General features: G+C 43.1%; 1 protein-coding gene across 2 annotated transcripts in view; it reads right to left on the bottom strand.

Moving 5' to 3' along the window:
- Positions 1–478: 478 nt before the first annotated feature.
- Positions 479–12,765, bottom strand: part of MLLT1 (MLLT1 super elongation complex subunit) — an 870,086-nt gene continuing 857,799 nt past the window's right edge. For both annotated transcript variants that reach the window (XM_069649554.1, XM_069649553.1), the window contains exons 11-12: positions 4,376–4,447; positions 479–4,192 (exon numbers count right to left, since the gene is read on the bottom strand). In XM_069649554.1, coding sequence (XP_069505655.1) covers positions 4,067–4,192; positions 4,376–4,447 — 198 coding nt within the window. In that variant the 3' untranslated portion in view covers positions 479–4,066. The remainder of the gene's footprint in view (positions 4,193–4,375; positions 4,448–12,765) is intronic.

The raw sequence follows: 12,765 nt of genomic DNA, 5'->3' as shown, positions 1-12,765 counted from the left end.
GAAAGGAGAGACTCCGATATGGTATCCAGCCTGGAACCGAAAATACAGATATACCAAGAGTCTGGAGGAAGGGGGACAGAACAAATGAAGATTCAAAGTAAAAGCAGCCTCACGGGGTGCAATGAAGGATCCCATTAATTTAATCCATCATGGGAAGCTCAGAATTTGGGATCCGTTTAGGCCTTTAGCAACTTTGACACTGCATCTCTCGCCCACAAAAGTTATAAATGTGTCTTTTGAACCTCTAACTCAAGACTATTCCTTGATTCTAGTATGTTCTTAGGGCTGGTGAGTGGGCATCTGAGATATGCAACACTCTCACTCTATACAGTTGTAACCGTTCCGTTCATCTGGCTTTTCCTGAAGGTTAAACCATATTCCTTAAACTATATATTCAGGACCGTAGCTCTTTAGCAGCAAAAAACATTTTACCCCTCTGTCAGCAAGCTTTGTTCAGAAATGAAAGAAGACAATGAAATTCGTTTTACTGGAATTTTATTTTGCAACCTCTTTGTGCTCATTTTGCCAAACTGTGCAAGCGAGAACTACTTTGTCTGGCAAGAGCTTAGAAAGTTTTTTTAATTATATTTTTTTACAAATTTAAATAAAGCCTGATTTCATAAAAAAAGCTGAATCCAAAAGAAGAATGAATTAACAAAAACAAATAATTCAATAAAAATGGCAAGGCCTGTAGGGTATAAATAAGGAGTGCTAAAAAAACACCTGTATTCGTCTAACCGAGAAAATACAGTTTGGATTAGTGTTTGCAGTATGAGCCTCATCTATTCCAAAGTATTTGCTAAAATCAGCTAAGGCAACAGTGCAACAAAGATGAGACAAAAAAGAACCCCTCATCTTCCCCTTTTGTTCGTCTGCTTAAGTTAAGCTTTACGTTTTCTTTTTTATTATAAACACTTTAGTCCTCCAATACCTTTTAAAAATATTAACCCAATTTAAAACGTTTGGTACTTTAAAAATGTACACCACAGTCAACATCCATCACAGCACACTGCAGAGGTGGTAAGAATTAGTTGGTGATGAATTGTTCGAAAAGGGAGGTCAGATGCTGCTACTATATCAGACATCACTGACATTCTGCTGTAACAAAAAATAAAATACAATTTGAAGCTTTGGACCATTAAAGTTAAATCAAGCCTACGTGGAAAACGTTATTTACAATTGCACGGATACTTCAAATGTCTCGCTGGTGGACAAACGTCACTTTGCAAATGTGTCGAGTAGCAGAAAGTCTAACAAAAACCATCTGGCAGGTCATCTGCCTAATTTTGCAATTGGAGTGAGATAGTATCAAGCAAACCATACATTTTCAAATTACTGTCGCACTTAAACCTATTGCTAGATCTGCAACACAGAGGAAATGAAGCCGAATATTCTAGAGAAGAACTGAAATGTCTCCCAATCACGGGTGGAGCAGAATCTCGGTTTTCCGCTTTTCTTTTTACCTCAGGTGACTAGAAACAATATATTGGAAAAGTTGTTTTAGCACGCTTCTGAAAACCGAAAGTGGGAGCCAATATCCTGCTCTTCAAGTTTAAAATACGTACAGATGAAAAGCATGAGACCTTTTTTGTGAATGTCTAAAAACATTGCCAGAAAATGTATTTCCTATGTCCAAATCATGCCATCTGTCTGCAAAATCCTTCTAATATTAATAAACATTTTAACAAATAAAAGGGAAAATATGGAATTGGTTAATCTTTTTACCCAAGCGTATTCCTATGAAACTTTGTATTGTGGGATGGCTTAATGAGCAACGGTATAGCACTAAAACAAACACTGGATATTTAACAGGTATTGGTGGAAACGGGACACTTATAAATATACAATGGCAGTCTTTGGGTTGAATGAAAGTACAAAAATTATACATTTGAGATTGCCACTTGTTAAATCTCAAGTTTAAAAAGTAACTACCAGCAATATTAAAAGCACGAGAACCACATATAGATGAAGATGAACGGGCTACACCACTTGCATGGAAGACACAATTGGCCTACACGTTTTAAATGTAGCCCAAATGTCTAGCATTTTCTTGCACTTCGATCACGATATGGTTTAAATGAAAAGGCAAACATGCTCTGGCCCTAATAGTTGAGCATTCAAGAGATGCACCATTTTTGGAAAACAATTGCTCTGTTGATTTAGTCATAGTCCTTGCGACTGCCTTAGCTATACATTATCGATATGCGTTTGTCTCAAGCCTACTTCATGCCACATACAGCCAACATCCAAATGTTTAGAGTTGTAACAGGTAGCAGTTCGCAACAGATCAGAGCACATGCTTGTTGCATTTCGGAATCAAAACAAACGAAGGCAAATCCCTATTCCAGAAAACATTTATGTGAGAATGCTTAAGGCCACTATTTCCTCAAGTAAAGAAAACTTGATAGCTGAGTCAGGAAGGCAATCAACATGCAACGCTTGTGCAAAAACATCTTTTTTTAAAACGAATCAATGAAGAACAATTATGTTGTGAAGAGTCCATTGGCAGCTCAATACCATAAAATGGTTTAATTTAGTAACCACTCTTTAAATACATTGGTCAACAATAAAAAAAGACCTAGAACCTTTGCAGGTAATTCTGTAAAAACAATGTAACCTAGACAAGATCGGACTTCAACTCAACAATTGATGTCTACAAATACATACCTTGTGCTCACTGCTACTTAGATCAAATAGGTGCACTAAGCAGCAAAGCCAACTTGCACGTCACGAGGATTCTGATTTGCAAAGTGACTTGTCACCAGTGGACAAAAGTACCTCTTCAGTCCATTGAGGTTTTCTAGGCATGCCTATGTAAAACAGTTGTGTTGATTTTCCCCAAACAGGACCATTATTTGCATGTCTCCATTGCCATTTGACCCTCGCCACTGCCCTACCCCTCCCAGCACAGTTTATTGTTGCTTTTGATATTACTATGTAGGGCTGGTAAGAAACAAAAACCGTTAACAGGTTTGGCAAAGGTGTTCAAAACACTGAATAACAAAAGTGATAGAAGGTAGTCTGTCACACTACAAAACGCTTCCAATATCCCCCAATGTAGCCTTCATTATCTTTAAAAAACTGTCCATGAGGCATATCAAACGTAAAAATAAAAATCTTCCTTGAACCTCCCCTCTTCACATAAAAAAAACAAACACCCTTAAAATCTCAAGCCCAACTAGGACCTTCTTATACATACAGTACATACATACATATATATAATATATATAAAATATACAGCTTACAGTTTGTAGTCCTATTTGACTTTAAAGCGGACTGAACAGTGAGGCAAGTCAATGTATGTGAAATGAGAAAAATGGGCCTTGCGCAACGTGACATCCAGCCAGATTTGTTCTCTTTCAGTCCTTCGTGCTCACAGAGAAGTTAAAATAGAATATAACACTATGTACAAAGCATGGAACGAACAGCGGCTGGAGACCATAAACCATGTCAAAAGGGAATATTTCCCACCTCCCATAAGATTACTGTTTGACTCCCATTGAAGAAACGCGCACCTAACCAGCTGCTTAGTAGCTGACCAAAGTGTGAACATGTTTTTCTCCTTAGTTGCATTTCTGGCCCTCTGGTAGCTCGACAGGGTGGACAATGGTTTACACAGAACGTACACTCATTCCGTTCCTAGGGAATGAGTTACCAAACGTTTAAGGTTGGGAGAAATGTTCTTGGGAGGACCTGTACAGATAATGCTCTTATGCAGACACTTGGGGAGAAATGTAAGTGTTCTGAAGACGATAGCCATTTCCTAAAACAAAAATCGCATTTCGCTCTGTAGTGGGGAGCAGCTCCTTTCAGGTGTCCTCTTCAGTGCCTGTGTCCAAGTCTTCCTGCGTAGGTAGGAAAATACAGAATGAGCAACGAGGGTGCCTACTCAATGCCTACAATGAAAAGTGCAGTTGGCTGTGTATTCACAGAGCATGGCAGTTCTCTAAGGCAGTGCTTTGGGTGAATCGAGAGGTTATAGAAGGCCAAGCTCCACCGGTCTCTTTCCTGGTACTTGGACAAGGGATTTGAAATTGAAAACTAGGTCCATTTCTGGGGCCACTTGTCATGTCGCCACATCCAGGTAGCTCTGCAATTTGCGGACAGTCGTCTCATCCAAAGAGAAAAGGTCAAAGTCAAAAGTCGTATTCGTAACATTAAAATGACCAGTTTCCTCAATCAGATTTACTATCTGAAAAAAAACAAGCAAAAGGAGAATCAAATATTAATTCAAAAACAAGCATAACTTCCCAGAAAATGTTTCCGTATGCTTACAACATTCAATTCAAATTGTGTTTTATTAACTAATTACTCAACAGATTGACAACCGGTATGAGGCTGCCACACATTGTTTCGTCACAAGGTAAGTCAATACCTGCTGTAGTACATTGCGTTCCCGTAGCGCCATCAATCGTCTGTGAAGGTCTACCAGCTCGTCGGTGTATGCCTAGGAAAAGAGGAAATAAAGATTTATAATTGAGCAAAACAGACTAACCAGAGGGAGGATTAAATGAAATTGCCTTAAGGCTTATGGTGCCACTATACGTGCCACAGCATGAGATTTGGAGCACCAAACTCATGACAACCTGGCAGCACTTAATGGTATGACTGTACCCTGGTTCTTAATCATTAGACAGCAATGCCCCAGGGCTTGGCGCGCGATACAAATGTCAAAAATAAATAAATGTGGTGTGCAACTAAACATCAGCAATTGCTTTTCAATCACATCCACATGCAAGTTCGTATCCACCTCAGTTCACATCAGCCAGTAGGTTTGCCTGATGTGGCTGGCTGTTAGTAGGAGAGAGCATACAGTTAGCTATCCCCAGGAGAGTTTTATGGGCACAAGTTCACATACATAAACCTTACACAAGGGGGACTTAAGGAAAGTTTCTCTTCACAGAACCTTCCCTCCATTTTCATGGACTCCCAAACTTTTTTGCTTGGATTTTTTAGTCCGACCACAAACTTTTGCAGTGCAGCGACACCTTTAGCTTCACTACACTGGCTTTTGCTCATCTGTCAGGGGGAAACGACAAGCCCTTCAGGATGTCAGAACTGGGAAACATGGATTCCCCTAGTCTTTGTTGCCACTTTTGGTAACTTATGATCGTACAATACATCTTACAATGCAGTACAATGGGGTACACTTTGTTTTGTTCTAGATTAACACTAAGAGGATTTTTGGTTACTTTAGGTGTGCCTAAGGGACAAGCTGGTGGCAGCAGTTACTTTTTGCTATTTATTAAGGTATTTTGTTTTAGCCTCATCACCTTTACCACGTTTGGCTACCTACTGTGGCTACTATACAAACATGGCTGTGCCACAAGGTTTTTCTTTTTCATCTTGTCACTGGCCCTTCTTCCTGACCTGTGAGGCTTTTTGCGGGCTACTGCAGGGTCATATGTGTGTGTGTGTGTGTGTGTGTGTGTGTGTGCTGCCAGGAAGTGGGTTGGGACTGTCTGGTCCCAATCCACAAACTGGTTTCAGTGTGTCTGAATGGTATGCATAGGCTGGGCAACCAGTAGTCGTGATTGGACCACTGTTTGGGTGTGTGGGACAGATCTTTGGTTAGCCTTACTCCAGTTCCGGTCATTTTGTCTGACCATGTTGCATTATGACCATTTCTTGGTGCCATTTACTATTAGACTACAGACTTGTGGTCTGGTGGTTTCTCTTGACCTACAGTCTTGTATTTGTATTTATTAAATTTTATATAGCGCTTTACGCCAAAGTGCTATATATAAGGACAGAGAATATACAAGCATTACATAACATATGAATTAAGTACCAGAAAACAGTATATGGAACAATTTACATGAGCAATATGGTTTAACATGAGTGGTATAGGACCATAGTGAGAAGCAGCAAGGTGGTGTTAGGATGTGGTGTCGGACCGAACTGAGAGCGGCAGCAGAAAGGTGTTAGGATGGTGATTGGAGGAGATAAGATTTTAGAGAATTGCAGAAGGCGGAGTAGGAGGAGATAGAGCAGATAGGGAGACCGTTCCAGTGGAAAAGAGCAAGAAGTTTGAAGGAGCGTAAGCGGGATGGGGCACAGGGTGTAGGAAGAGGAGTGAGTAGAAAAAGATCGGCAGAGCTGAGTGGGCGAGAAGGAGTGTAGAAAGTGAGGGGGGAGGAAAGGTATGGTGGAGCAAGACCATAGAGGGATTTGAAGACGAGACAGAGGAAATTGAATTTGAGTTGGGAGTGAAAGGAGAGCCAACCTAAAGAGCAGAGAGAAGAGATGGAATCATGAGGTGAGAGAAGGCAGAGAGAACGGATGGCAGAGTGGTAGATGGATTTAAGGGGGGGTTAGGTGAGGGGAGACCAAAGAAGAGAGAGTGAAGCAGTAAAAAAGTCTAGAGAAGATTGAGTTTAGTAGCATGGAAGGTTAGGAAGGGTCTGATTTTACGGATGTTCTAGAGGTGGAAGCGGCAGGATCGGGCAGTGAGAGAGATGGTGAGAGAGGGAGGGATTATAGTCGATGTGAAGGCCCAGATTACAGGTGTGGGGATAGATGGGGAGGGGAAAAGAGACTGGAAGGAGGGGTTGGGGGAGGGAGCAGGGAAGAATAGGACTTCAGTTTTGTCAGTATTTAGGGTAAGAAAGTGAGAGGACATCCAGGATTTAATAGCGGAAAGGCAGGAAGAGAGCTTAAGATGGATGTCAAAGGTGAAGGAAGAGAAGGAGAGGAAGAGCTGGGTGTCATCAGCGAGCGTAGAAATGGTGTGAAACACCAAAGGAGGAGCTGATAGGAGCTAGGAAAGATAAATGTAGAGTGAGAAGAGAAAGGGTTGAGAGGATTGCAGGTCCTGGCATAAGGTAGACATGTCGGTCTTCACTGGCCGGTTATTACAAGCTAATGATAATTATAGAGAGGGTGATGGCCCCCTGTGCCTCTCTCCTGAAGGTGCTTTCAAAAAGATAGCCAACAATCTGGCCCCCCTGAAAAAAACACTTTGGGAGATCCAAACCTACGGCCGCATGGCTTAGATCTGACCTTTGAGAGCAGAAACAGGCTTGCTGTCACTTGACAAGAAAATAGCGCCTTAACTATGCTGATGAAGACTAAGCTTCTTACAAGCAAGCAGTGTCCTGCTATCACAAGGTGATGGTAGTGGAAACAAAAATATTACGTATCTTGTTTTTCTAGGGAACTGTTTCTAGTGGCTAAGGAATTGTCAGACCATTCTTTTCAGGGCTGCCACACGCCCACTCGTGCTCGGACGTGTGGTGTTCTGCAGGGCTGGGCACTCTTCCCCCCCTTCTTTTCAATCTGTATGTCTGCCTCCTTGCCAATCTTAATGCTGAATGTGGAGTCCTCTTCTATACTTCTGCTGATAACAGTGTTTCGGCTGGACTCCCCTCAGACTGACCCTCCCTTGCTCACTTCTGCTTGCCCTACTTTGGTGGTTACTTCCTCCATAATGGGGCCATTGGACTGCTGTAATGGTATTTATCTATGTCAACCAAAATAACAAATTCAGCGGATGCAGGTTTTACACAACTCAGCCAGATTGATGCTAATGGCACCTTTGCTGACTCAGTCTACCGAGCTCTTGTAGGATCTTCACTGGCTCCCAGTGGGGAAAAGGCCAGTGTTGAAGACGCTTTGCGTCACTCACCATGTGTATGGTATTGGTCCAAAATATCTCAAGAAAAGATTGAATGATGCGCACTGCAGCTCATTTGCTGCTAAAAGTACCAAGGTACCAGCAGGACTGGCTAGGGGGCGGTCTTTCTCGGTTTTGGCTCTTAGACTGTGGAACTCACTTCCTCCACCGCTACAAGCCATCAAGGGCTATTTTTCTTTTCGTAGGGCTCTGAAAGCCCTTCTGTTCTGATCTGCCAACTGGTTTTACTTCCTACTGTATTGGACTTCTTGTTGTACTGCCTCCCTTGGTGCCTAGACACCTTTTGGGCATTAGGTCGCGCTTTACTAATTTTAAATGAATAAATACATCTTTGATTGGCTAGTGGGAGATTCGGCTCTTACATGCATTTTGGATAAAAGACCACTGCACCCATTCCAGAGAGATCCTGGAAGAAACCTGAAGGAGCCAAGTACCTGTCCAGCTGCAAGATGTGTAAGGAGACTGTGGACCCTTTGGAAGAAAGCCTGGCGCCCAACTTCTGCTGCTGTCCTGGAAGAGCCCCGTCTTGTAGGTGATATTCCAAAGTCCTGCGAAGGAGCTTCGACCCTTAGAGCTGATGTAGAGAATTAATGTTCCCTCCATTCTGAGTCCTGCGAAAGTGCCCCGAGAATCACCCAATGGCTGCCCAGCTCAGAGTATGGGTTACCGTTCTGCAGACGTCACTGTTCCGCATTGAGGCCTGGAACTTTGGGGTTCGACAGCGTGCGCCACAGGACTCATCTCAGCCAAATTTCGTGGTTCCAGAATCAAGAGGACATGAGCTAGGAGGCAGACTGCGACAAGTGTGTTACTCTGCATCGTCGTTCATCGGTGGCTTTCATCGAAAACCACGTTCCTGTATCCAGTCCTGTGCTGAGAGGGCCCCTGCATGGAGATCTTCTGCATTCTCCATCTTGAAGACCTTGCACCAGCATTTGTCGCGAACTGGAGAAGTGCTCGAACCTACAACCCCTGGGCATCAAGAACCGTAGCTGAAGGTGGGAAAAGGGACCCATGGACCGTTGTGGTTACCAGTCATTTGGTCGAAAACCAAATGATCCAATGCCATTTGATTGAGAGTCAAATGGTCGAAAAAATGGTCGATTTTTTTTTAATTATTTTTTTATGGGGGTTCCGCCCCCAACCCCCCTTTTTCTATATTAATTTTTTTTTACCAAACAAAACTAAAAAAATATATAAATAAATAAAATAATTCAACCATTTTTTTCCCGACCATTTGACTTTCGATCAAATGGTCATTCGATCTTTTATTTTCGACCATTTGACCGGACACCGCCCTCTTCAGAAGACCTGCCAAGTCCTAATACGAATCGGAGTACAGGGGTGAGTTGTAACAGTACTTAAATGAATCCCTCCTGGTCTGAGTTTCAGAAAGGAAGTGTTAAGGGCAAACAGAAAGGTTAGCAGTAAAAGTGTCAGCAATTTGGGCTGGGCGGATAGCTCCGGGAAACGCGCTTGCCTTTGAAGCAAGACGAGGAGCAGCAACACAGGTTCTATCCCCAGGTCTGCGCTTAGAAACCTCTGGGTATTAAGCGCGTTATAAATAACCAATTACAACCTATGAGGGACAAGCAATGCCAAAGTCAATGGATTCAGAAGGTAGCCTTTAGTGAGCCAGGAAAGCCAAAGTCAATTGGACAAGGTCTATAGTTCTGATGCACTTCTTGGATACAGTCTTTCACAAAGTTAGTTCAAGAAAACCACTGAAGGAACAAAAGCTGTTAGGCCTGTGCAAGGGGAGTTGAAGTCAACTCGAAACGTTAAGCAAGTGCAGTTCTCAAGTGAGAAAGCATGACATAAGGCAAGAAGGTAAGTACCCCCCCCCCCCCCCAAGATAAAGCACCTCTGATTAGAAGAAAAGTGGTCCAGCTTGATTCCCTCTCGCTACAGTCAAGCAGACCCTGGTTCCTGAGCCTCAGTCGTGGGGACAAGAGAGAGGACGTCTGGAAGGCTCCTGCAGCAGTACTTGGGAAGAACTTCGGCAGCTACGGGCTTCTCTTCGATTCAGCAGTGCCTCGCAAACAGCACCGATGCAGAACAAATATCTCTGGTTGGACTTTATTGGCTCCCTTGGTCCTGGAATCTGGTGAGGGAACTCTGGATCAGGATTTTCTGCTTCTGGACTGTCCTTAGGAGGCTCCTGGAGCTTTTGGCCGGATTCGTTCTGCGGCAGACGTTGCAATCGGCTATGGACACTCGACCCCTGGCATTGGGCTTCTGCAGCCCTGGAGAGGCACAGCAAGTCGGGGATTGCGTCAAAGTGGAGTTTGTCTCGGGGTTGTTTTGTCCCACTAACCCAAGGGAAGAAGTCGTTCCATCCGGAAAAGGAGGTCCACACAGCAGCAGGGCTTCCCCAGGCAATTCAGGGTCCAGGAGGTTGTAGCGGGCCCCTTTTCACGATTTCTTCTTCGGATCTTCCAGTGGTCTACAATGCCTCTGGTCCCAAAAGCCCTCACCTTTTAAGCAAGTTTCCTATTCATTAACAGCCTTGGCTGTCAGACAGCAGGGAGGCTGTCCTTCCCGGACAACCAGCCGGCCAATCAGGATTGGTTTTGTGCAGGCATACCTAGAGACAAAGTACAGGGGAGTTTCAGGATCCTCCCTCACTTCCTGCCCTTCCAGATACACTGGGCCAGGGGCCGTCTCCAGAGTTCAAGCCAGCCAAAGGCAAAACACACAAAGGGCTCAAATCTGTCCCAACCCATAGAGTAAAAGCCAAGAAAGACCTCACAAAATGGACACCCATGGGTTCTGTACTGCAACTGAGGGTTGAGCCTGAGGTAAAAAAGCACACTGGTAGTAAACATTAAACCACTGCAGCCAGCCATTTAAAATAGTGAGAGTAACAAAAAATGTTACATGAGAAAGTAGGATAAGGAGCTACTAGGTAATCCCCCAGCACTCCACATAAGATGTGTGCTGGACTCACAAAGTGAAAGGCAAGTAAGATCAATTTCATCATACTGTTCTTGGGAACAGTAGTTCACCATGAAAAGGTATTTAAACCTTAAGAGAAATCCAAGGGACTTCTCAGTGACACTGCACTGAGGGTGCTGTGTGTCACTATACATAAAGCAGATGCCTATAGAGTTGGTCAGACTCCAAAAACAGTGAAAACATGAAATCCAAATCAGGGAAAAAAACATGAGTGAGACAGAGGTCCCACTCACTCAGGAGTTAAAATTAAAAAGTCCTAAGTGCAGCAAACAAGCTGGCGGTCGCCAAGGTGGGAGGAATTCAGCACAGAAGTGAAAATTCTCCCTAACAGTGAACCTTTGGCACAAGGCCCCATACATTTTAGGGATGGACTTTTAAAGTTAGTGTTGCATCTCTGTGTATACCAATACTTACCTTCCTTTGCAGGGGTTTGTTATGTATTTCTTTATTTGCCCTACTCCATTGATGGAGTATAAGTTATTTAGTCTTGTGTGATAATATTACATGCTAGTCGTCATTTTCCATAGTGTTATATGGCCATACATAAGTATTTTTATAACTGTTAGTCTAATTGGGTTTCTTGACTTTTCACTGTGTGTATTTCACTGTGTGTACTCCTCATCACGCTCGCCCCTGCTGATACTTAGCCTTGCTACCTTGAACTGGTTTGGCTACAACTCCCAGAGTTGCCCCCATCACAAAACCAGGTAGGCCTTGTATACATCTGTCCACCAGGCCAGAGTATAGAAAATCAGTCCTAACTGGAGGTGACTTAAATCATCTATTTAGATAGTTTTATTATAGAATATGAAAACTTGACACATTTTAGAAGGATACAGCCTATACTATCATTACAGTAGAGGTACCGTCTTTCTCTTCATAGTCTTCAAAAATGTTCTGTCACTTTACAGTCAAGGATACAAACTGGACTCCTTAAACTGGGTAACAAAGCCTAAGAAGCTACTTGGCCCACAATTCACCTAATATTAGGTGAAACAAGGAATTAGTGGATGGAACAATTTCTGTTTATTAATTATGGATGGCCGGAACAGTCAATTCAAAATAAATTATATTAAAGAAGAGCTAGAATTAACCGGATCCTACAAGAAACTTTTGTTGAAGGAGGATGCTTACAAAGTGCTAAAACAATAGCTCCGGAGAACGTTCCACAATGACTATATTACTTTGTCTAGAGAGTGGAGTACCCTAATGAGTAGGAAATGTAAACTGAGACAGAGGGGAGACACTTTCGGCAAGCGGGGTTGGCACATCATTATTTCTCATCAATGTGTATCTGACAAATGAAGACTTGTGCAAGTTACTGCATGAAATCTCATATCTGATAACCAGCTACAAAGACACAAGAGTGTTACTTGGAAGAGACTTCAATCATCAAGAATCAGAAGCTTAACTGACTTTCTTGTTCTCCAGTAGTGTTTCAAGCAGACACATGAAAACAAATCCTACAAAGGCAACAACATTGTTTATGTTCCATCTAGTAGGACCGTTTTTCTGAAGTTCTACCAAACTTCATCAACGCCATTCAACTGAGACAGTAGAAGACTCCACTCTTACTATAAGGCTGTACCACCTGAGTTCATTGGTAGCGTAAACAGAACAGCCAGGCTTATCTTAGGCGGGAGAGAGGGCTGAAGGCCAGTACAAAGAATCTATAACACAAATGAATCAATAGAAACACTGACAACCAGAAGTAATTATAAAAAATAAAGGGTTATTTTTGATATATGATACGGCATTTATAACACGCCTATACACAAGTGTTTCAAGGCACGACGAGGCAAGGGAGGGGAAACAGAGGGAAGACCGATAGCGCACCTACTAGGCCAGGTGACATTGAGATTGCGCAGGGTAAGCAGGAAGAGGAAAGTGCGGGGGAGGGGGCAGTGCAGTTCATGGGATAACAGAAAAATAAATAAAGACAATAAATAATAAATAAAACTACAGCCAGCTGGAGGCAAGTGCAGAAGGTAAGTGCAGACATCAGAAGTCAAGTGCTAGTAGAAGCTGTAGGGATACAGAAACAGCCCCTGAGTGCAAGGGTTGCCACGGGGGCAGTGCGGTGTGCAGCTGGCGGGGAGGGGACCTGGGCCCGAGATCAGAAGGTAGCCAGGTAACGAGTGCAGTATCGGATTCAGCAGGGGAGAGAAAGT

The sequence above is a fragment of the Ambystoma mexicanum genome, chromosome 1p (genome assembly GCF_040938575.1).
Source record: "Ambystoma mexicanum isolate Mex_15411 chromosome 1p, UKY_AmexF1_1, whole genome shotgun sequence".
Classification (NCBI taxonomy): domain Eukaryota; kingdom Metazoa; phylum Chordata; class Amphibia; order Caudata; family Ambystomatidae; genus Ambystoma; species Ambystoma mexicanum.
The sequence above is the reverse complement of the archived record's forward strand: the minus strand, read 5'-3'. Positions and strand labels throughout refer to the sequence as shown.